Here is a 23,509-nt window from a genome sequence, read left to right on the forward strand (position 1 = left end):
AAGGAAAACTGTGATAAATAAAAAAGTATATCAGTTTCACTTAAGGACCAAAGGATTGACAGCCGTCCCATATAGATTGCAAAATAGTTGGGAAGAGATTTTTGACGTACCGATCCCATGGCATAGTGTTTATGAACTGACACGCAAAACGACACCGGATTCAAAAATTAGAATCTTTCAATTTAAATTATTATATAAAATTCTTGCTACCAATAGAATGTTATTTATATGGGGGATACAATCTTCCCAGCTCTGCAGATTTTGCTGTGAAGAGACAGAATCATTAGATCATTTGTTTTGGTTCTGTCCATTTGTAGCTTGTTTTTGGACACAGGTCCAGGAATGGCTAAAGGATTGCAATATTTACCTGGAGCTAACCTTGCAGATAGCATTACTGGGTGATCTGAAAAGTCATAGTCAATCAATCAATAATATAATAATACTTTTAGCAAAAATGTTTATTTTTAATTCACAATCTGTAGAAGCAATGAGAATAGAAAGGTTCAGAACTTGAAATATATATGGCAAATAGAAATCCTATATGGATGGTGTTAAGAGATAGATGGGAGGTATTGAATAGAGTTGAAGGATGGGACTAATAATAAATAACAACAAATAATAACAAAGATAGCTAATAATGTAAGCATACTGTGTCCATAATAAGTATATAGGTTGTATGTTGGGAGCTTTTGGGAAAGAGCACAGTTAGAAAGATATGGCATATAGAAGCAAACCGGATGGACATCATGAAAATGATCGGAGAGGTTAAGAGTAGAAGAAGTTCAGGAGCAATATATATATATATATATATATATATATATATATATATATATATATATATATATATATATATAATATAATTATTGTAAAATTAACTGTGTCCATAAGGTGTAGATAGTAAGTATAGACCGGAAGTAGAGGCCTGGGCATTGTTGTTCACTAATTTACTCCAAGTAGGGAAAGGATGGCGGGGTTGAAAAGTAATAAAGGGGAGTATATATATAAAAAACATGGGGGATTGGAAGTGATGCAGACAGTTACATTGATAGAAGATACAATCTATCTGCAATATTAAGCTGATCCATCCCCCCCAAAAAATAAAAAATAATAATAATATTTGCATTGGGTTACTGTAAACTGTTGCCTGAAGCAATATTACCAATGGTATATTTTTCTCTCGACGTGAAGTGCTAGTGTTTGCAGGCAGTGTTTTTTGTCAAAAAAAATTATTTCCTTTTTTGGTTTCCTGCCCCTAAGGCAGAGAGAGCAGAGAGTATAATTTACTGACATCTGACGTCATGGCTGCAATTACCATAGAGGAGATAAGAGATGAGGAAACAGGGGCTGGTGTATGAGTGAGTCATGCAAACGCACAGACTGATAAGTCCGACAAAGATAGATCATATTCATCAAATCCAAAACTCACACACAGTCAAGTCCAATGAAGGAACAAGTACAGACACCACCTCAAGGATATGTGAAACCAATGTGAGCACAGAGAGAGAGACACACAAAAAGTGCCAAAGAATCGAGAACTTGTGAAGTAAGCCACATAGAGAAACTGGTTCTACGAAAAACAGCTGTCTATATTTAATCAATGCGAATAAACAAGGAGTTTAAACAACTCATTTATAATTTAGATTTGCATACATTAAACTGCTCATTTTAATCTTTTTATTAATATGCATGGCTGATATTGTATAAATATGCAGCTTTATGCAAATACTAGGCACATTTTCTGTTTGTATTTAATTCTATTTCCCAGCTGTGGTTCATCATTTTCTTTCAAGGCAACAGATTAAACCAAATATTAAGTCACAGCATGGGAGCGTATAAATATTTCTCTATTAAAACTCAGAAGACCATGCTACTGTATCAGCATAAAAAATGCATGAAGTAAAAAAATATTTTAAAAAACAGTAAGGGGAGACCGTGTGTTGGTTGTCTCACGGGTTGGTTACCATGGTGCTTATTACTCCTAATCTAGAGGGTGCTGTGTAATAATTGTAAGATTAAACTGTGTGAATTCTTTGAAAGAACTCATCCACCTGGTCAATTCGTGTCAGCATGAAAAAACAGGGAGGTAGTGCTGAGCAATTAGTGCTTTTTGAGGTTGGTTCAATTTCGGTTCGATTATTAACAAATGATCACGGTTTTCGATTTCGGTTTCGATTATTTGGGTTGAATACTGTAACAACATAGAATAAAACAATTAAAAGTCTGATGATGGTAGTGACTGCCCATGTACTGCTTATCACTTATTAACCATCATTTATTCACATTAATTTAATAGTATATTTCACTTGTATATATTACATTTATTTTATTTGATGACTTTATTATTTCATTCCAAGTCATCTCATCTCTATAGAGCTGCTGTCTATGCTGTCTGACAAAATCACTATTTTGTAGTTCTTCAAAGTAAATAAGGCATATTTTTATGACTGCTGAATACCAACTATTAATCACTTAGATCATGTATTTTCAGGTAGAGATACCTCGCAAAGCAACAGCTGCTCTCTAGATCCCCTCACCATCGCACATTCTTCTGCCTCTCACTCCATCATTTTCTCACTCACACATAATCTGCACGTACATTTATACTGACTCTACACACCCGCACACCCACTCACATACAAGCTGCTGCCACTCTGTTTATCTTATATCCTGTTGCCTAGTCCCCGTAGCCCCATACATATCTACCTCCATCACTCCAGTCTCCCTGCACATGTGAATATGGTATTGGAACTGACTTTTTAACTATTTCCTATATATAGTATGCTTACTTACTTTATTGTGTATCTCATATTTCCTATTCTTATTTCTCATGTGTTTTTTTTCTAGTAATACATTGTTATTAATTATTGCATTGTTGGGTTTTGAGTTTGCAAGAAAGGCATTTCACTGTACTTGTGCAAGTGACATTGAAACTTGAAACTTGAAACTCTTCTGAAGCAGGCATAAAAGAAACACAGACCAGACAAGTAGATGCGCAATGGATTATGGTCATTGTAGTTAATTACCAAGTTTTATGTGCTAAACTATGTAGAATATTGGCCTGTTGAAAACTACAACTCCTTACTACATCGCACAGTTAAGGCTGGATCTGATTTATCACTCAAGAGAAACTAGATTTCAGCTAATCACTCCACCACTTCATTGCGGTGAGGGGATTTATGTGTTTTTCATAGGTGAAGGTAAAAATAAGATGTCTTGGTATTTTCTTCATGAACGTTTGAATTATGGGAGTATACATGAAACATGTTGTTGAAAAGAGGAAAGGGAGAGCTACATTCCAAACCTATTTCTGAGTTGCTAGGTCAAGCCATGTGGTAACTAGCATCTTAATTAGCATTTAGGGGGTGGTTGGGGATGGTTATCACATGGAATGTGGGGTTGGTTGTCACTGTCAACTCCATTATAACCATATTGTTCAGGGACATTGCAACTGCCAGTATACAATAAATACCAAGCTCTTTTGTGCTGTTGCTACAGAGACCTCTCTTCCCAGTAAACACAAACACCTTTGGCCGACATATCAAAATGTGTTGGGAATATGTAGTGTGGAGACGGTTTGCATATTTGGAAGACGTCGCCACGACACCAGAATAGAATGTAGATGCCTGGGCGATGTATAAATGATGTAGAACTGTAGAATGCAGGTATTCGAAATAAGTCTCTGTGAAATGTCTTTCCAATTAGCAAACGATGTCTGAACTGCATCTTCCCGATGCATCATGTATATACTGTATGTACAACTTATGGCCAGAGGTATCTGTGCTATCTGGTTTTGTTGCCTCTCTCTCACACAATGTTTTCTGTCACACACATATGTTGTTCTCAAGGCATAAAATGCTGAATTTTGTTAGGAATATCGTTCAATCTAAGAAAGGCTATTTCTAAGACTGTTTGCTATATTGCTTCATTTCCTGTTACAAAAGGAATAAGCTACTAGCAAACACTGTGACAACCAACCACATACTGTGTGACAACCAACCCTGCGATGGGGCTGCTTGTCACAAGTGGACAGAGTGTGTTTGATGGCTTATAACTCCTATTTCAACCCAATACCTTGGTATTTCTATTAATGTAGAAAAGAGTCTAAAAAGTGACAACCAACCCCGGTCTCCCCTACTTGTTTGACAAGGCACCAGACACCAAGTCTACATCTCTGAACTACATTCTATTTTCCCCTCCAAATATTGTTTTGCATCAATCAAATATTTTCATTCCAGCCAGTTGCTGTTTTTTGAGATTACAACAAAATCCAAGTGCTCTAGAGACTAGCTGCGACATGCCATGCCTCTTTTATTGATGAGCTTGACTCATTTTCTGATGGTTTACAGGGGATGTCCTACATGTCTCTGATGTTCTCACTATGTCAATACAAATCTCACATAAATATTTCTACAACTTCACAAAAGTTGGGCGAACATGGTTTATGGTTTTGTTTCTAAATATGTACTGTATATGAAGGAATTATGTTTTTCCCTCTACATCCTTGATCTCTCTCTCTCTCTCGCTCTCTCTCTCTCTCTCTCTCTCTATTAGTCCTATGTACGGTATATACGAAATGTGCATCCAACGAAATGCTTACTTGCAGGTTCCTTCTCAACAATGCAACAACAATAAGAAATAATAAAAGATAAGAATACGAACATAAAGTAAATGGCTTCGTAGAATTTAATCTTTTTTTTTTGCATAAGTATAATACAGAAAGGCACAATTTATAGTCCAATATTTACACCTTTTTTGTGGAAGGGGGGATTGGGGGGCAAGTGTTTAAATTGTGCAGTATTTAGCAATCATATTAAGAGTCTGGTAGCAGTGTGTGTGTGTGTGTGTGTGTGTGTGTGTGTGTGTGTGTGTGTGTGTGTGTGTGTGTGTGTGTGTGTGTGTGTGTGTGTGTGTGTGTGTGTGTGTTCAACAATGTATAACAATGTTATAACAATGTTACACACTAGATAGCGTTGTGGGAAATATCTATCAATGCACAAGAATCTGAAAGACCGTTCGCTCACGTGTCTTTTATCCAGGACTTCGATTCAGTCTTTGTTAAAAACAAGCAACTTTATCCATGATGAAGTGTTAAAAGTCATGAATAAGGCCAACAGGCTCTGAGGTGATGTATCTTTAAGAGCGGAACCCTCTGCTGAAACAACCCCCAACAAGTCATTGAATCTGTCAATCACCGGTCGGCGATCTTTGATGTTGGGAGCCCTCGCCTTGTTTCGAGCTCAAATGCACTATTTGTTGCTGCCGGGCAACATTACTTTCAACTTGCAGGGCCGCTCCGCAGCAGAGCAACTTTTGTTTTGTTTTATTCTTTGGCCGTACCTGAGTGCAACAAGCTAGGGAGGTTTAGGTTTATAGGAAGTTTCCTTTATTTTTTCAAAGGAGCGCACCGCTGATTAGGGTAATTTTCAAAGCAACATGCCTCAGCTCAGTAGTGGTGGAGGAGATGATCAAGGAGCAAACGATGAAATGATATCCTTCAAGGATGAAGGCGAACAAGATGAGAAAATTCAAGAAAACGCTTTCACAGAAAGGGACTTAGCTGACCTCAAGTCGTCTCTGGTGAATGAATCGGAGACAAATCAAAGTCCGAACGCAGCGGTAGGTTACAGAGAGAGAGAGAGAGTTCTTATGTTAAGCGCTGTTGGTAAGATTGAAAAGGTTCTTTGTATGAAACTTTTGCATCTTGTTCAAAGTAATTCTCAGGTTACTAATCTATGTTTACTGTTGCTTTGGACACTCAGGCGGTCAGACGGGGTCAGCAAAACGAACATAGAGGTTATCAAGAGAAACACCGGGAGCATCTCGACAGCGGTAAGAACTAAGAACGAGACAGTAGCTGAATTAGGCTAATTGTATCTCAGTGAAACAAGTTGTCTGTGATTTCTGACAATACTGTGCTGTTGCATCATAGACTGACTATAAAAGGAAGGTGTTGCCTTCCCTGGGCTACATAGGTTATACCATGGTAATAAGGGTTCAGGTAGCTTCGTTCTGAAAGACCTAAATAAAATCTAAATAAAAGCATGCTTTAACTTAACATTAGGTTTATTTATTGTCCCTATGGGGCCAAATCTGCCAAAAACACAAATGTTTGCTTGCTGTGCTGAACCTCAAATTTCAGGGCAGCTAAAAGTTATTTAAAGTTAGAAATGTTCATTAACAATGTTTGAATATGGCAAGTAACTCACAAAACTTTATCCACTTATGCATTCAACTGAAAGGTTGAAAACAAGCCATGTGGATCAATGACCCTCTGTTTGGACAGGCTGTAAAGATGCATTGCACATTTTAAGTTACCATCAACACTCTAGACTAGAGAGATCAGTGGCTAGCCATTGTAGTGGGTGACAAACAACAAAGGATTGGGGTTTGCCTGTGTTTTTGTGATGCAAGATTACGGCTGTCACTTTGTCTCACAAATATGTGACAGTAGTAAAACAAGTCTGTAACATAGAATCTCTCGAAGAGCTCTATCATTATTTGTCGAAAATACTTTTTCTAATAGTAAAAAAACTGCTTATTATAACCTTTATAACTACAATAGTTAAACAAAAAGCAAAAACAAATATGAATGATTCTTTGAAGGTAAATTAATATCAGAAAACATCTAATCTCACATCTTTGTCTTTCTCCACAGTGTCCAAACATCAAGATGGAGGAATGTACAAAACACCGTATCCAGGGTACCCGTTTCTCATGCTGCCCGACCCATACATCCCCAATGGATCAGTGTCACCATCTGTAAGTCCACATCACTTTACCTTCTACATCCCAATGTAGAGTTCCTCACTCTGTTGGGTCAGTATTGTTCATTATTCCAGGTCTCTGAATGAAACAATTTGCGATATCAGATGCGTCTTCGTTTAAAAGTCTATTATACCTGAAGTGAAATGCAAGGACAACAAACGAAGGAAATTAGAAAGTAAAAAAACAACAATCTAAAGTCATACGTGTCTGATGTGAATTACATCCGCATACAACCTTGAATATGGTTGGAACCAGTAGCACATCGAAAACAAAACCTATTTTAAGGCGTGACTAACTGACACTGAGAACGGTTACATGCACACAATAATATTATTATTATTGATAGTCAGATTACTATAATAGCTCGACTAATACGTTTACATGGACACATCTGAAATCAGGCTACCTGATGGGACTTTTGATAAATGCAGAAAATCACCAATCAAAATAAACCTTCTATCACAGTGACCATGTTATTCTGAGTTTGGATATAACGTTTGTATGGGAAAACTACTTTTAAGATGCATACTTTCAGTTGTTCCGAATTCACTTCACAATCGCTAAAGAGAGAGGCTCGCTCGGCTGGTGCTATCACATGCGCAGATCAAATACACAACTGGTGGAGTAGGGGCCTGAGGGCACACAATGTGTTGTGAAATCTGTGAATGTATTGTAATGTTTTTAAAATTGTATAAACTGCCTTAATTTTGCTGGACCCCAGATAATGGGGATCCATAATACATACAAATACAAACTGAAACTCAGATTAAGGTGTTTACATGTCCTAATAATACGACAGATAGCTCAGAAAACAAGGTGTTTTAATCGGCGTATGCAAATTCAATTATGACCGTACGCTGATTAAGATCGCAGAGTAAGGTGTTTACATGACTAATGCCATACTCGGCCTACTGCCATAATCAGTTAAATATAAATGTGCTTGTGAACATGCTCAATGTGGTGAGTCCCTCATTTTGCTTACACTTTTGTATGTTGTCTGTGTATTGGTTGGTAGCTTATAACATATAACATAAAGCTGCAATCAGCAGTTGAAACAATAGCAAAGTGTACTCCCCACCACTGTTTAGGTAAAAAGCAGGGGGGATAGGGCTGGAGAAAAGTAACCACTCTCAAATTCAAAGACAGAGCTATGGATGCAAGGACTGACCATCCATGATCTCAAAAGTATTCTTTAAAGCTATTTTAAGCCGTTTTAGGCTATACAGTGTTTGTTTACATTTACTTTGTTTACAAACATTGGAGTAAAACAAGGTTATATTTTGGGTTCTGATGGGGTACGACAGTTGAACTAAGCTCATGAGGTATTTTTAAGTTATATTCTTCAATAATCAATGGGTACATATAATTAATGTATTAGTCCAAAAATGGATGTAGGAACTGCTGATTGCCCCTATCAACAAGGAACTATGCATCTTTCATCAGGTGAAGCACATTCTGCGATGTTAAATCTGTAATAACAGCAAGCACTCCCATATTAAGCATGGTGTTTTAAAAAAACATACTTTTTGGTCGTACGTTTCTGTCATCATTAATTCTACTCCAACAGTCTTTCTTTGATGTGTTCTGGAAGAAACGCTAGCACAATCAGAAGCTCTGTTTCAAATGGGGTCAGATATGAGACCTAGTCATGTTGTCACTCAAATTACCTAAAAAAGTGTCAGTTTGTGTGTGTATATGTGTATGCACGTCTGTGAGACAAATTTTATACAGACCAAAAACAGTCTTCTGTTTGTATTATAAGTAATGGCTACATTTGTCTCCAAATGCATCAGATCATTTATAAAATAATTAACACATTTTATTGAGCCATTATTACATAGACATCAGTTATCATTACATAGTAAACACACACTGTGAAAACTACTCTTAACTATTCCCATTGTTATGTCCTGAAATGAATGTGCATTCATTTCTTCTTATGAATGCATCCCCCACTTCTTATCCTTAATTGCCTCGCAGCGCAAAGCACGGAGGTTCTCAAAGATTGTTTTGGGAATAAAGAGCACTTTCTTCTGTGTGTGAGTGAGTCTCCACGGCTCCATACAATGCTCACTTGTTGCTTCCCTTGTAATTACCCGGGAGCATCACTGTAGCTGCAGATCTATCGACCTACCACTTGAAAGGAAGGGAGGATGGTGCAGATGGTGATTATAGCTTGGGACATGGCAATAGGGCGGGAGGGGAAACAGGGCTGTGGATCCCCTCCTGTTTGGTTCTCCAGTTGTAATGTTTACATTGAACAAGGTGATGTCTGTCTTCACTTCCCCTCACCCGCAGGCAGGCGCTCTGCTTCTATCTCAGCTCAGGTGGTCTATCATCTTTACAGGGGTTCATTTGTTGCTTTAATTTATCTTTGTTATTTTTAATTGGCAGATTATGTGTATTATATAGGGGGGGTTTGGTTACAATTAGTGAATTTACCTCCCAGAAACTATGAAAGAAATAGTATTCATTTTTTTGTCTGTTGTTTAGTCATGCCAAATGTCCTAGTAAAAACAATACTTTTTACAGTATCCACGGGGTAAGAATGCTTTTTATAAGAATACATAAGACTATTATAAGACTAGTATTAGACTATTGAATGGAGAATTCTAAAACATTACATTTCCTTCAATGAGTTCAAAGGCCTCACTAAACAAATAGTTTAATTAGCTAATTCTTCCCCCAGATAGTTGAATAACAATCATTATTTCAGGCTTAAAGTTATTAAACTCTTCAAAAGAATTTCACAAACATCGCACATCTATTCTGTTCACAGAAATCATTTTACAATGTCTCAAAACAAAACGCATGCGGCTGGAAAGCGTGTTTCTCCTAAGCCGAGTGTGTCCTAATACCCTTATTACAGAATTGTTTCATGGGACATGCCAGGGAATTATGTTCTGGATCTAACATTAATGTAGATATCAGTTGTCCTTCCAGAGACAGTGTCTAAAGAAGGCGATTTGAGACGATCCCAGATTCTGTACTAGATTTCCCTTAGCTTTTCTCTGAATAAAGCTTCCTCCTGAGTGTGTAGCTGTGAATCGAATAGGGTTAGTAATGCTCTGGATTACCAGAAAACATTGTTTAATTTGAGGGGATCAGTAGAAGAGGTTCGCCTGAAAGAGTCAAAGCCCTGTGGATGGAGGATTCTGACTGAGAGCCACCAGAATCTCTCCATTTCTCTCCTCTCTCTGCCTCCTCTCTAGCTCAATCCTCACCACAATACCCTCATCCTCATCTCCCAATCCATCTCTCTCCACTCTCTGCCTGCTCTCTCCTCTCCATCTCTCTCCTCTCCATCTCTCTCCTCTCTACCTCTCTCCTCTCTACCTCTCTCCTCTCTACCTCTCTCCTCTCTACCTCTCTCCTCTCTACCTCTCTCTCCTCTCTCTGCCTCCTCTCTACCTCTCTCCCCTCTTTGCCTCCTCTCTACCTCTCTCTCTCCTCCTCTACCTCTCTCCCCTCTTTGCCTCCTCTCTACCTCTCTCTCCTCTCTCTGCCTCCTCTCTACCTCTCTCCCCTCTTTGCCTCCTCTCTACCTCTCTCTCTCCTCTCTCTGCCTCCTCTCTACCTCTCTCTCCATCTCTCTCCTCTCTACCTCTCTCCCCTCTCTGCCTCCTCTCTACCTCTCTCTCTCTACCTCTCTCCCCTCTCTGCCTCCTCTCTACCTCTCTCTCTCTACCTCTCTCCCCTCTCTGCCTCCTCTCTACCTCTCTCTCTCTACCTCTCCCCTCTCTGCCTCCTCTCTACCTCTCTCTCTCTCCTCTCTCTGCCTCCTCTCTCTCCTCTCTCTCCTCTCTCTGCCTCCTCTCTCTCCTCTCTCTCCTCTCTCTGCCTCCTCTCTACCTCTCTCTCTCCATCTCTCTCCTCTCTACCTATCTCTCTCCTCTCGTGGGGGAGTCCTGGAGGGGTGAGGAGGAGGAGGAGGATGTTTGCGGTGGGCTGTGCTCATGGAGGGCTAGACAGTCAGGACAATCATCAGAGCCAAGAGAGCCTGTGATGTGGAAGATGTGGTTAACTTTGTGGATCACAGGCGCTAACTTGTCTAGCGGACAGACTGGGGCAGGTTTAAATCATATCCCACTTACCCTGTTCAGTTAGAATGTAAAGAACAGTTCATCACGGATGTGTTCACATTGTTTCTTTGTTGTATTGAAACTTGAGGACTTGCATAGAGCTAAGCAGTGAACACATTTAAAAGGCCAATTATTTGTTTCAAATATATCGAAGTGAGTTTTCATGAGCGGCTTAATGCTCTTAACTGAACTTTTGGGTGCTCCGCTTAAATTCTGTCAGTGAACTTTTTGAGTATCGTCATGCAGAAAACAGGATAAAATCTTTCTCTCTCTCTCGCTCCCTCTCTCTCGCTCTCTCTCCCTCTCTCTGTTTGTGTGTGTGCGTGTGTGTGTCTCGGCAGTGCTTCTGTGCTGAACTATCTGTGCCTTAAGTGTTTGTCCTTCCCCAGATCAATGGATTCATTACAAGCAAAGCCCATGATTGCAACTCCCCAGATCACACACCATTGTCTGGCATTGTGAAGTGCTGTTGACATTGGCTTGTTCATCCAGCCCCTAGTCCCTGGGTAAACACTAGAGCTCCTAGTCCCTGGATAAACACTAGAGCTCCTAGTCCCTGGATAAACACTAGAGCTCCTAGTCCCTGGGTAAACACTAGAGCTCCTAGTCCCTGGGTAAACACTAGAGCTCCTAGTCCCTGGATAAACACTAGAGCTCCTAGTCCCTGGATAAACACTAGAGCTCCTAGTCCCTGGATAAACACTAGAGCTCCTAGTCCCTGGATAAACACTAGAGCTCCTAGTCCCTGGATAAACACTAGAGCTCCTAGTCCCTGGATAAACACTAGAGCTCCTAGTCCCTGGATAAACACTAGAGCTCCTAGTCCCTGGGTAAACACTAGAGCTCCTAGTCCCTGGATAAACACTAGAGCTCCTAGTCCCTGGATAAACACTAGAGCTCCTAGTCCCTGGATAAACACTAGAGCTCCTAGTCCCTGGATAAACACTAGAGCTCCTAGTCCCTGGATAAACACTAGAGCTCCTAGTCCCTGGATAAACACTAGAGCTCCTAGTCCCTGGGTAAACACTAGAGCTCCTAGTCCCTGGGTAAACACTAGAGCTCCTAGTCCCTGGATAAACACTAGAGCTCCTAGTCCCTGGATAAACACTAGAGCTCCTAGTCCCTGGATAAACACTAGAGCTCCTAGTCCCTGGGTAAACACTAGAGCTCCTAGTCCCTGGATAAACACTAGAGCTCCTAGTCCCTGGATAAACACTAGCAGGAACACTGACTTGTTTAACCAGCCCCTAGTCCCTGGGTAACACTAGCAGGAACACTGGTTTAGCCCCTGTAATCCCTGCATACAAGCCCTCGGGCTGGGGCTCTGTGCCTCTGACTGACAACGATAAGAAGCAGTGGTGCTGGATTATGCTCCGCTAAAGAAAAGCGGCTTTGCGCCCGCTTGTGTGTGTGTGTGCGAACAAGCTACTTGGAAACTTGCGATGGCCCCAAAACTGCTCCTTGTTGTCATTTAACATGTAAGCAGGAGATGATTGAAATTAACAAGGATGATGGCTGGTGGTGGCGGAGTAGCCTAATAGATGTAATGACCATAGCAGAACACTCAGAGAAAGCCGTGTCAGTCAGAGAATGTACATACTGTACATTATGTCCTGAACTTTGACTTTGAGACCAACTAAAGCATACTGGTACACATTGTGTGGTGATGTTGACAATACAATGCAGTCCTGTACAGGGACAGGGCAGGCTAACAGTGAGGGAGTGTGTGTGTCCCAAATGGCAACCGTTTCCCTATATAGTGCACTACTTTTGACCAGGCCTATACAGGGAATAGGGTGCCATTTGGGATGCAGAGGGTGAGACCACACTCTCTCTTTCTCTCTGAGCCTCAGGTGAGAGTTAGCGAACACTTTGAAAAGGAACAGCAGGAAATGACAGAGAGGCTGCAGATTTTAATACAAACAATGATAAGGGGCCTTCATCCTCAGAGCTCTGAGGTAGATGGCTGTAAAGAAGCCTCCAGAGAAAATGTGTAGGAGCCTATTTTAAGAGGCCGAAACATTTAGAAAATATCAAAAACCAGTTGAATCCCCCGAGGTGTTTATAGCTGTAATTATTCATGCTCTTATTTATTTTCTGGTGGGCGAAGAAGAAGAAGAAGAAGAAGAAGAAGAAGAAGAAGAAGAAGAAGAAGAAGAAGAAGAAGAAGAAGAAGAAGAAGAAGAAAAATAAGAAGCAGAAGCAGAGTAAAAGACAGGTGTTGGAGAGGAAGTGTGTGTTTTTCTGACTGATATTTTGCCCATCACACACGGCACTTAAAAGACACGCTCCTTGTTTTCCCCCCAATTTTGAGTCCATTAAAGAGCTCTCCTGAAAGGTGGATGTTCCAGCATCTGCTCCTGAGGTTTCTCTTTTATAGTCTTCGACTCAAAATCTCAGTTTCACTGAAAGGTTTTATTTTTAAAAAATTACAAGAGTGCCACTCACCGAGGAGAGAGGCTCGGCAGTGAGCAGAGCACATCTCTAATAAACACTCCTGTTCAGTCTTCTAAATCTAGAATCTTCCGCCAGGAGCCGCTCAGCTCTACTTGTTTCTTCCTGGGCATCTGTTTGTGTTTGTCTGCAAGGTCTTTACAGGTGGGCTGGGGGGTAAGGAGAGGGGGGGCGGGGGGGGGGGGGGGGGGGGTGTTGCACCCAGGTGTCTCTTTGGCTGACGGGAGCAAACCAAACGACGGCTCCATTGGTGTTGTTTGCAGAGCCGGACTGAATGAAGCAGGAGGGAGAGCAGTGTCGTCCCCCATCCAGCCCAGATGCTCAGCTTCTCAGATTGCAGTGAATAAACTACAGGAACATGTTGATCATTCAGGCAGGCACAGCACAGCACAGGGGGTTGAAATAGAACGACTTCCTTCTAAGTCTCCACTATGCAAATAGGTATAAATATAGTCTTGTCTGGGGTTACCGAAGCATAACAAAGTACAGGAACACAAGGTAACCTGCTTTTTACCCATTTGATGTGTAATTATCGAAACATTGAGTTCTCCAAATTCCAATCTGGGGCTGAGGTACTTGTGTTACTAGGACACTGTAGTTTTAGACATGTTCATATGGCTTCCTGTTTACGTAATTGAAATTAAATGACTAGGGTGACCATGTGACATATGGGAAGCAGGTTTTGTTTCATTTCTTGTTACTGTATTTCACAGTGTCGCCACGTCGTCTTCATACAGCATCACCTCCCCCAGATGAATCATATTTTAAAGGATATACAGCCTGTACTTTTTTATAAAAGGGAGAGAAAAATCCCCCCGCTTATATAACCGTGACTTTAGATTATTGATGTCAGAGGGTGGTATCGCTTTGATGTTTTAGGATGATGTTTATGAAAAAACTTGATTGCTGTGCAGGAAAAGCAAGTGGAAAGAGAGCGTGAAGATGGCAGAACAAAACATGTGGGCACCTTTGAGTTCGCCGAGCCTCTGCTCTATAGGGGACTATAGATAGCTAGATAGATGGGTGGGTGGGTGGGTGGGTGGGTGGGGAGGGAGGGAGGAGGCAGTGTATGTCTGTGATGGGGCTCTCTGGAGCTGGGGTGTCCAGGCTGGGGACACTGTATCCTGGATAGAGTGAGTGACTGTCTCCTGTGCCACTGGGCTGATGGTTTCAGCTTTAACGGCCTGCCTGGGCCACAGCTGTCACATTCTCACCCTGTTGTGTCTAGCTCCCTGGCCATTTGGTATGTGTCAGGCTGGGTTGGGAACTCAGCAGCGTGACCCACCACTGGAAGAGGGCCAGGGGGAGATGGAGGAGGGTGGTGGGGGGCTGCTAGTGGGAAGCTGGGCCCTGGAGAGAGGGTTGGAGGAGATCACCCCTCAGAGGTGTGACATTCAAGCAGGTTACCATTGTTTTCCTGGGCGCTAGCTAGCAGCACACGAGTGAGTGAGTGGAGGCCTCCTTTGTGAACTAAGCCGCTGTTCTCGCGCCGTCCATTGTGATGTCATCTCATCTATAGCATCTGGGCCTGGGTTAGAATAGGAAATCAGTCATTGGTTTTTCCACTATGAAATAGAAGTGTGTTGGATGATGGGGTGTGACCATTCACAAGCCTATTTGAGTGTGAGACAGTGTGTTTGTTATTGTGGTGTTTGTTGTTTATTGTCTTGTTGACAGGGTGACTGACTGGTGTGTGCATGATTTGCCATGTGCTCTCTCTCTCATCTGGCTTTGTAAGAAACTTTACGACCTATTTTTGCTTGTGTGTCTTCTGTCTTCTCCGGCTACGACGGGTCGTACCATGTGTGTCTTCTGTCGACGGGCCGTACCATGTGTTCTTAGAGCAGGGTGGAAATTTCATCTTGATACGCTTTCTTTGTGCAGGCCTGCTGCAGTGGAATTTTCCTCCATAACATGAAACTGTGTCCCTTTATTACCTCTGCCTTAATCACTGTCGTTTCAGAGTTAGCTGTAGCATCACACAGTGACACACATGACTGACTGACTGTTGCTCTGGTTTCCCTTTGAATAGGTCAGGATAAACACAGTCCTATGCCTTGTAACAGTGGTACTGTATTGGGCTGTGTTGGCCACGTATACTGTGTTCCTGCTTCCTGTCCAGTGTGGATTAGGCATGTTATAAAAGGTGTGTGTCACAGTGTTAGATTAGGACTATTATGTGTTTAGGTCTGGGGGTGTATTCTAATTAAGCAAGGAGGATTGCCTGGATACAGCCCTTAGCCGTGGTATATCGGCCATATACCACAAACCCCTGAGGTGCCTTATTGCTATTATAAACTGGTTACCAATGTAATTCGAGCAGTAAAAATAAATGTTTTGTCATACCAGTGGTATACGGTTTGATATACCACGGCTGTCAGCCAATCAGCATTCGGGGCTCGAACAACCCAGTTTATAAATGGTTATAATTAGACCGAAGGGGTAGGTGACAGGAAATGCATACGTTACATAAACAAATTCTGTAACATGATTATAAATGACTGTAAATGATTACAAGCTGTGTAGGTGCCTTTCAAGAGGCCACACAGGAACACAGCCTTCAGTCACAGGTTGTGCTGCCCACTTCTCAAATCAAATCAATTTTATTGGTCACATACACGTGTTTAGCAGATGTTATTGCGGGTGTAGTGAAATGCTTGTATTTCTAGCTCCGACAGTGTAGTAATATCTAACAAGTAATATCTAACAATTTCACAACATATACCAAATACACACAAATCTAAGTAAAGCAATGGAATTAAGAATATATAAATAAATATATGGACGGTCATGTGACGTTTGTCCCCTGCTGCAAGGGACAGGCCCAGCTGTGGCAAAGCAGAGCGGGAGAAACACAACAGCAGCAGGAGTGAACCAGAGCTGAGCGGCGGTGGTGGGTGAGGCTGTTGGTGAAGGCTGTTGGTAGATGGGTATCAGATGGGACAGGATTAAGCCGCTGTGATAATGCCCATGTGTGCCTTGCCCATGCGGCTGGGGTGGCTCCACCACGTCTGGGGCTGGGAACTGGCTCATTCAGGGGCCGGGCTGGGTGGATGGGTGGGTGGGGGTTAGAGGGTGGGCTGGGCAGCCGGGGTGGTGGTGGGCCGTGGCTTGACCCCAGCAAAAGGAAGGTTCAGCCCAAGGCCTTGTGCGACCACTCCTTGGGTGCATCCCAAATGGCACCCTATTCCTTATACAGTGCACTATTTTGAGCCCTATGGGTCCTGGTCAAAGGTAGTACTATATAAGGAATAGGGTGCCTTGTAGGACCACTTCCAGAGACGTACTACACAGATACTGCACTGGCATTGAAAGTTGAATGTTGAACTGTATTGTGTTGAAGGGGAGGTTGGGAGGTTGGGAGTGAAATCTGTGTTGACAAGCAAACATGTAGGATTTTTGGGGTTCCGCTTAGCCATCCAAGAAGAATAGGCATGTTAGGGTATGTACTGTATCTGTAGCATCTAATCACATATGGCCATATGTTTTGCTTGGCTAAGTGTGGGTTCTGGTAGAGAGGAAGGCAGTTGGAGGGCTGGGGCCAGTCAGCCCAATACTTACCAACATTAAAATAACTTAATTTGAAAGATATTTTAGATGTATTTTTATTGAGTTATAAAAGTTTGAGTGTTTGGAAGAGCATCTAACTGCCGAAGGGAGTCAGACTGAAGATAAATCAGAGAGAAAGAGAGAAAGATTCCAGGCTTAACATTTCTCCAATCACATCATCTGTCCTATTTTTCTTTCATGAATGGAATTTATTTGTTCGTTTATTTTTCCATCCTTGACTCCAAAGGGTAACTCAGTCAGTCTTTGTTCAACATTAATAGCAATGTCCCCTAACATTTTCAGCTAACATCTCTTACGATCTTATATCCACCCATTACCATGTTTATTTCAAACAGTTTTTTGTCATCACAATGTTTCTGAAACAATGTTTAGTTAGGGAAAGGATAATCGGCCACACATTGTGAACTTCATTCCACTGTGTGAAGAAGACAATGAAATGAGTATATATGCCTGGCTGGATTGTTTTCCAAGGTGAGACTGTGGTTTGTTTGAAGCAGCGTTGAGCTGTATCATTCCTGTAGGTCTCAGTCTCAGACAGTCCCTGAAGAGTAAGCTGATATGTTTTGTCAGAGCCGGAGTGTGTACTCATCCCTGAGACAGGGGCCCTGAGATAATGATGCACTTCCTACTGCAGGCAGGGAGGGCTCCCAGACACACACAGCCATATAAAAGCAGGTGTGTGAAAGAGAGAGAAAGAGCTAGAAAGAAAGAAAAAAAGAAAGAAAGAAACTAATTTCTACTCTTTTCTTTTTCTCTTTTTCCTAGAAGGGGAAGCACACATTCCTACAGACACACACACGCACACACACACACACACACACACACACACACTTTAGATTGGGCCGTCTTTAGAGAGAGTAGGTGGTTGTGGTGGTAGTTACTGAGGCAATGCTGTACCCCAGCGTTGTGAGTGAGTGAGGATGTAAAAGCCATTTCATCTCAGTCGCTCCACCAGTTAAACAAGAGGCATCCCAGTTCCGCCGAGCTGCTCGCTGCCTTCCTTTCAAATGTTATGGAATGTGGTTTTCTCTGTGGTTTTCCCTCTATGATTGTCTGGAGCCAACTGGAAACCATTTCATGTCTAAAAATAGGGCTTTGCTTATGGGATCGAGAGCAAGGTCTTTGTAGATATCAAACAAGCTGAGGCGGGTAGAAGGAAAAAATGAAAATCTCGCATCAAAAAATAGCATAGACATTTTTAATGGTGGACATGAAAGTTATTAATGTAACGCTCCACCATTTCAGCTGAAACCGCAGAGCTCTGCCACGGAGCTGTGCTTTAGTGCCTGAGCTTAAAGGGAGGTTCTAAGGGAACATCTGTGTGTAGTGGATACAGAGGGCCTGCGTAGTGCACTATATAGGGAATAGGGTGCCATTTGGGACGCAGCTGTGTGCTGTGGATACAGAGGGAGACCCTTCCTGCCTCAGATGTAATGACACCTGTTTGAAGTCCCTCCCACTCACCTCTGTCACACCTCTGTTTGTTAGGGAACATTTTGGTTCACATTTAGGATGTGAGACCTAGTTCACGTATCACTGTAGTTTGGGACATTGATGTGCAGGTTTCATAGCGTTAATGTGTGTGTTAGTGTGTTTATGTGGGTGTGGGTGTGTGCGTAGGCATTGTGGTGGCTGGGCCTCTGACATACATCCTGTATATCAATGCCAAGTCGAAGAGCTTGTGTGAATACAGTGATGGTGATGTGTAGTGTGGTTAGACGACTTATCTACTCTTTGTGTTAGTGTGTGCGTTAACGTATATGCATGCGGGAAATACTCAACATAGACAGTGAGGGAGGTAGGATAGAGAGAGCGTAAAACAAGCCTCTTTCTCACTCTCCTCTCCTTTCTCTCAGCACCTTATCTGATTTCTAGAGGGGGGGGGGAGGGGGAGTAAAGAGAGAGAGTGTGAAACAGAGCGCTAGCGGAAGAGAGTTAGCAGTAAACAATGAGAAGCCGGTAACCGCGTGTGCACCTGGTACACCTCACCGCGAACGACTTGAAACAGTCAGAGGCACCTTCGCAGCACCTTAACCATTTCACGGCCGTCCACGGCAGGCAGCATTCAAGGAACAACCGTAACCTTAATCCGTTAAGGCAGAGGCCAGAGCGTAACCCCCCTGTCAGACACACCCTAACCGTCCTACAGCCCCACATACAGCCCAGCCTTACACACTCACTAACTAACTAACTAGCTAATGCCTCTCTCTGGCCACTCACACTCTCTCATATTGTAAACATAAGTCATTTTTCACATGCGCCGAATACAAACAGGTGTAGACCTTAACATGAAATGCTTACTTACAAGCCCTTAACCAACAATGCAGTTTTAAGAAAAATAGAGTTAAGAAAATATTTATTAAATAAAATAAAAAAGTAACACAAAATAATAACAATAATGAGGCTATATACAGGGGGTACTGGTACCGAGTCTGCATGTCTGTCTGCATGTCTGTCTGTCTGCATGTCTGTCTGTCTGTGAGATCATTATGTTCCTCCCTTTATCCTATCTAAAGATGAAATATAAGAAGGGTCCGTCCGGGCAGTTAACTGATGTTCAAGACATGACGGATGTTTAGAATGCATTGGTAGAGCATGTGTGTATTAGCAGAAAGGAAACAGTCATCAGCCCCCCTAAGAGGAGCAGCAGATGCCATGGGTGACTAAGAGAGAGAGAGAGAGCTGTTGTGTTCCTGGAGGAATAGGCCACTCACTGTGGTTGGCTGTCTTTTCTGAATGGAAGACAGAGAGTGGATGGTCTTTATCAAGTCAAACTGACTGGAAGCACAGAGGACGTTACGCCCCAAATGGCACCCTATTCCCTACACAGTGCACTACTTTTGATCAGGGCCCTGGCCCCTATATAAGGAATAGGGTGTCATTTGGGAATGCATCGACCCCCTGTCGTTTTATGCTACCCTTGCTCCATCTCCTCTCCAGAACGCGTCCAGCCTGGGAGATTTACAGCAGCTAGTCGTATTAGAATGTTGTGACAGAGGACCCAGGGCCCCCTCTCCTCTCTCTGTGGTCCAAGTCTCAAAGGGACGCCATCCTCGTCCTCCTCCCATCCTCTGTGGGGGGTTTTTTGTACAAAGAGGGCTCCAAGTTAATGTGTCGAATTAGACGTTGCCAAAACGTTGTCTTCATTAAAAGCAGAGAACCATCCCAGCTCAAATAGATGTCCCTTCTCATTAATTCAGGCCAACATTTTTGATGAGGGAAAACTAGGGTGATGACTGTTGATTTTTTGGGGGGTTCATTTTACCACAAGGAAGGAAGAAAGTCCCCGAAAGTCCCTTTTGCCCGTAGTACGGTCAGCTTCTAATGCAAAGTTTAGAAGTGGATATGATATCTATAGGGAGTGTAATGTTATTTAATAAGCCTAACTTAACCAATATAATAAACTAATGTTTATTATTATTATTTCTTAAAACCTGACAACTTTTATAGCATTTGTTTCAGGGCATCTTTTGTTAGATGTGATTCTGGGTTACTTCTCCAGTCATTTTACAGAGGGAGCTGCCTTAAAGGGAGTTGCATGGGCGACATGGATGAGGACATAGGCTAATCAATGTTATGCAGTCTAACACAGCACATCTTAAACTGATTTATATTGATGAGAAAAAGATGCCTCTGTTCCATGTATGCGTGTCAGTATTGTACAGAATGTGCACGTAGCATGTCCTATATTTTTTATTTATTTTTCAGTCATTTAGCAGACGCTCTTATCCAGAGCGACTTACAGGAGCAATTAGGGTTAAGTGCCTTGCTCAAGGGCACATCGACAGATTTTTCACCTAGTCGGCTTGGGGATTAGAACCAGCGACCTTTCGGTTACTGGCACAACGCTCTTAACCACTAAGCTACCTGCTCTACTGTTGACCAGGGCCCATATAGGATGCCATTTCGGACACAGATGATATCCTCACTATTAAACAACTGTACCATGAGATGAAATGCATGAAGAAAGGACTTTCCTCTATAAGACGTGTTTCTATGTGATTGTGATCTCTGGTATTTGTATTACCCAGTAAATGTTACCTTTCTAATTTACTGAAAACTGTGCTTTGTTGCTAGGAAGTTGTGTTAAGAGTAGATTCCAGGTACACTGTAGATGGTTTTGTCTGCAGCTTGTCTCGTCTCATTGTGTACAGTTGTGCGAGGGTAAACCTCTTGTGGTTTACCATGGAAAATAAAGCTCAGGTTTGTTAGTGTGTGTCACCTGAGCAACACAACACAGCAGTTCCTCTACAGGGCGCAGTGCGATGGAAACTTTAAGGGTCCGACCCGCTCTCAGTCTCAACTGTAGTCCCGTGTAGCTCAGTTGGTAGAGCATGGTGTTTGCAACGCCAGGGTTGTGGGTTTGATTCCCACGGGGGGCCAGTATGAAAATATATCCTCTTTCCTACTGCGGCTGTCACAAATGGAGCAAAATAACAAATGTTTAACCTTTGCAGGTAGCTATATTTATTTTAAACCACAGTTGTCAGATACATTATTCTCTCTTCGACCTCATCCCAGCAGCTGTGAACCCTCAGCTCTGAATTAAGAACTGAATTAGATGCAGTGAATACAAATGTTCCTTAAATTCAGAGAGTTGTTAGTTCAGAAGGGTAAACACAAACTCCATGTATAAGAAGGCAACAATGTCAGATGTTAGAATTGTGGCATTGTGTGCTGTGGTCATGGTTTGATTCCAGGAGTGGGGGGTCTTAGCTGCGTGATGGATAATGTGATGTGAGGAGGGAGCGATAGGTCCGTGCCGGCACCATCCCCTCTCCCCAGCAGCCTCCCTCCCTCCCAGCACATACCATGTCCCAGGCGCAGTAGCAGGGAGGGAAGCCTGCCTGGAAGGAGCGGGTTCGGCCGGCGGTGCCGAGGCACACACACTCGTCTTTTCCATGTTTCTGTTGGATTGCGATGAAACAAGGCCGGGGGACATATCTACGGCTGCATGTGAGGACCTCACTGTTGCCGTGAATCTGGGAGGCTGTTTCTGGTTAGTTTCTTGGCTCCGCTAAGCCCCACGCTGGAAGACGAGAGTCAGGGAGCAATTATGGGATGCAGCAGCGGCCGTGGAGCTCACTCGGGGGGTGCTGTGTTCACATGTGCAACCGCATATTTACATTACAAATCATCGCCAAACAATTCACCGACCGCGCGACAAATAAGGCCCATTTTTTCAGAAGGGATGGAGGGAGTGCACGGGGTCGTGCGAGACCATGTCCGAGCCATGCAGTGCCCTCCGGCCCTCTCAGCAACTATTTTAGGTTGAGATTGAGAGAGGCAGAGCAAAGGAGAAGGGCCCTGCATGGCACTTTATTTTGGGGTGAAAATTATACAGTGAGGAGGTTTACTATGTTATTTGTACAGATGATCGATTGCCCAATACCACCCTCTTGCTAGGCAGCTTGGCAGCGACCCCAGAACCGCTGGCAACCATGTTCTCTAAAAAACCCAGGTGGAGCGGAGGGGAGCGTTCCAGCCAAGTGGCCCGGGCCAAGAGTAGTAACCCAGTGATGACAGTGGTTCTATGTGATGCTTGGCCGCAGGGGGCCCCCCTGGGGCTGGGAGTGCTGCTCTGTGGTTGTGCCCTCACTGGGTTGGCTCATTACTGGCTCATTGCTGGCTCTCACAGAGCTCTGTTGACTCCTGGCTCCTGGCACACTGACTGCTGCTGAAGAAGCTGACTCTTTCAGAAGTGGCCAGTCAGATGGCACTATGGGCCCTGGTCAAATGTAGTGCACTATATAGGGAATAGGGTGCCATTTGGGATGCACCCAGTGTGAGTCACTCCTTTTACACAGAGCTCTGGGGAGAAGCTGGCCTGTCTGCCTTCACAAGCAGAACAGTAATTAGTTCCTCACCTGCTCAGATGCAAAACTTTGCCCAGCGAACTCTGTCTTGTCTACAGTGTCTTAGCATCCGTCACTTCCACTGATGCACTCAGTGTGTAGTGGTGCCTGGAGAAGTGGGTGTACTGTAATTTCCCAAATGGCCCACCCGGCGAAGAAACTGCACCCAGTGTGAAAAGTTATGTACTCTGAATGACCTAAAATGATAAATCCCATATTTGTCTTTCACAGTCAGGCCAACCCAAGCTGTACTGTGCTAGTAGGATAATAGTAGGCATACTATTGAAACAGATAATTGAGGCTGTCAATTGAGTCAGAAATTCACAGGTTTCTGATTATAAAAACAAAAATAATCTGGTTTTCGCTCTAAAAGTCACACTTGTTTTATAGAAAAACTACTAAATTGGATGTTCTAAGTCCACAAAAATGATTAAACCACATCAGGAGACCACTTTTGAGGTCTGGAAAAAATCTAGAAAGGTAGATTTTTGAGTATAGTTAGCCTTTAATTGAAGTGTGCAGGCACCTAGCACTGTTTGATTACTGGTGTTTCTGTAACGCCCATGAGATGGAGTTTGCAAAACAAATGGCCACTGGATTGATGCAAATAATCATGATATCATTCTGCCTGGTAGGCATAGGCTACTTTGTAGCTAGTTAACATTTAATTGAGAAGGTTTTTGGGAAAGCCTTTCCATCTACCAGAAGACGTTTAGGCCTATTATGAGCCTCTATATTTTTCCTGTTCCTTCATTGTTTGAAACCTGGACGTTTTACTTCATA

At 42.7% G+C, this 23,509-nt stretch overlaps 1 protein-coding gene across 1 annotated transcript in view; it reads left to right on the forward strand.

Moving 5' to 3' along the window:
• Positions 1 to 5,433: 5,433 nt before the first annotated feature.
• Positions 5,434 to 23,509, forward strand: part of LOC311142185 (transcription factor 7-like 2) — a gene marked incomplete at its 5' end in the record, with an annotated part of 68,737 nt that continues 50,661 nt past the window's right edge. Inside the window, 3 exons of the mRNA XM_084177779.1 lie at positions 5,434 to 5,616; positions 5,760 to 5,829; positions 6,656 to 6,759. Coding sequence (XP_084033905.1) covers positions 5,434 to 5,616; positions 5,760 to 5,829; positions 6,656 to 6,759 — 357 coding nt within the window. The remainder of the gene's footprint in view (positions 5,617 to 5,759; positions 5,830 to 6,655; positions 6,760 to 23,509) is intronic.

Source organism: Coregonus lavaretus, assembly GCF_964263955.1.
Source record: "Coregonus lavaretus genome assembly, chromosome: 15".
NCBI classification, from domain to species: domain Eukaryota; kingdom Metazoa; phylum Chordata; class Actinopteri; order Salmoniformes; family Salmonidae; genus Coregonus; species Coregonus lavaretus.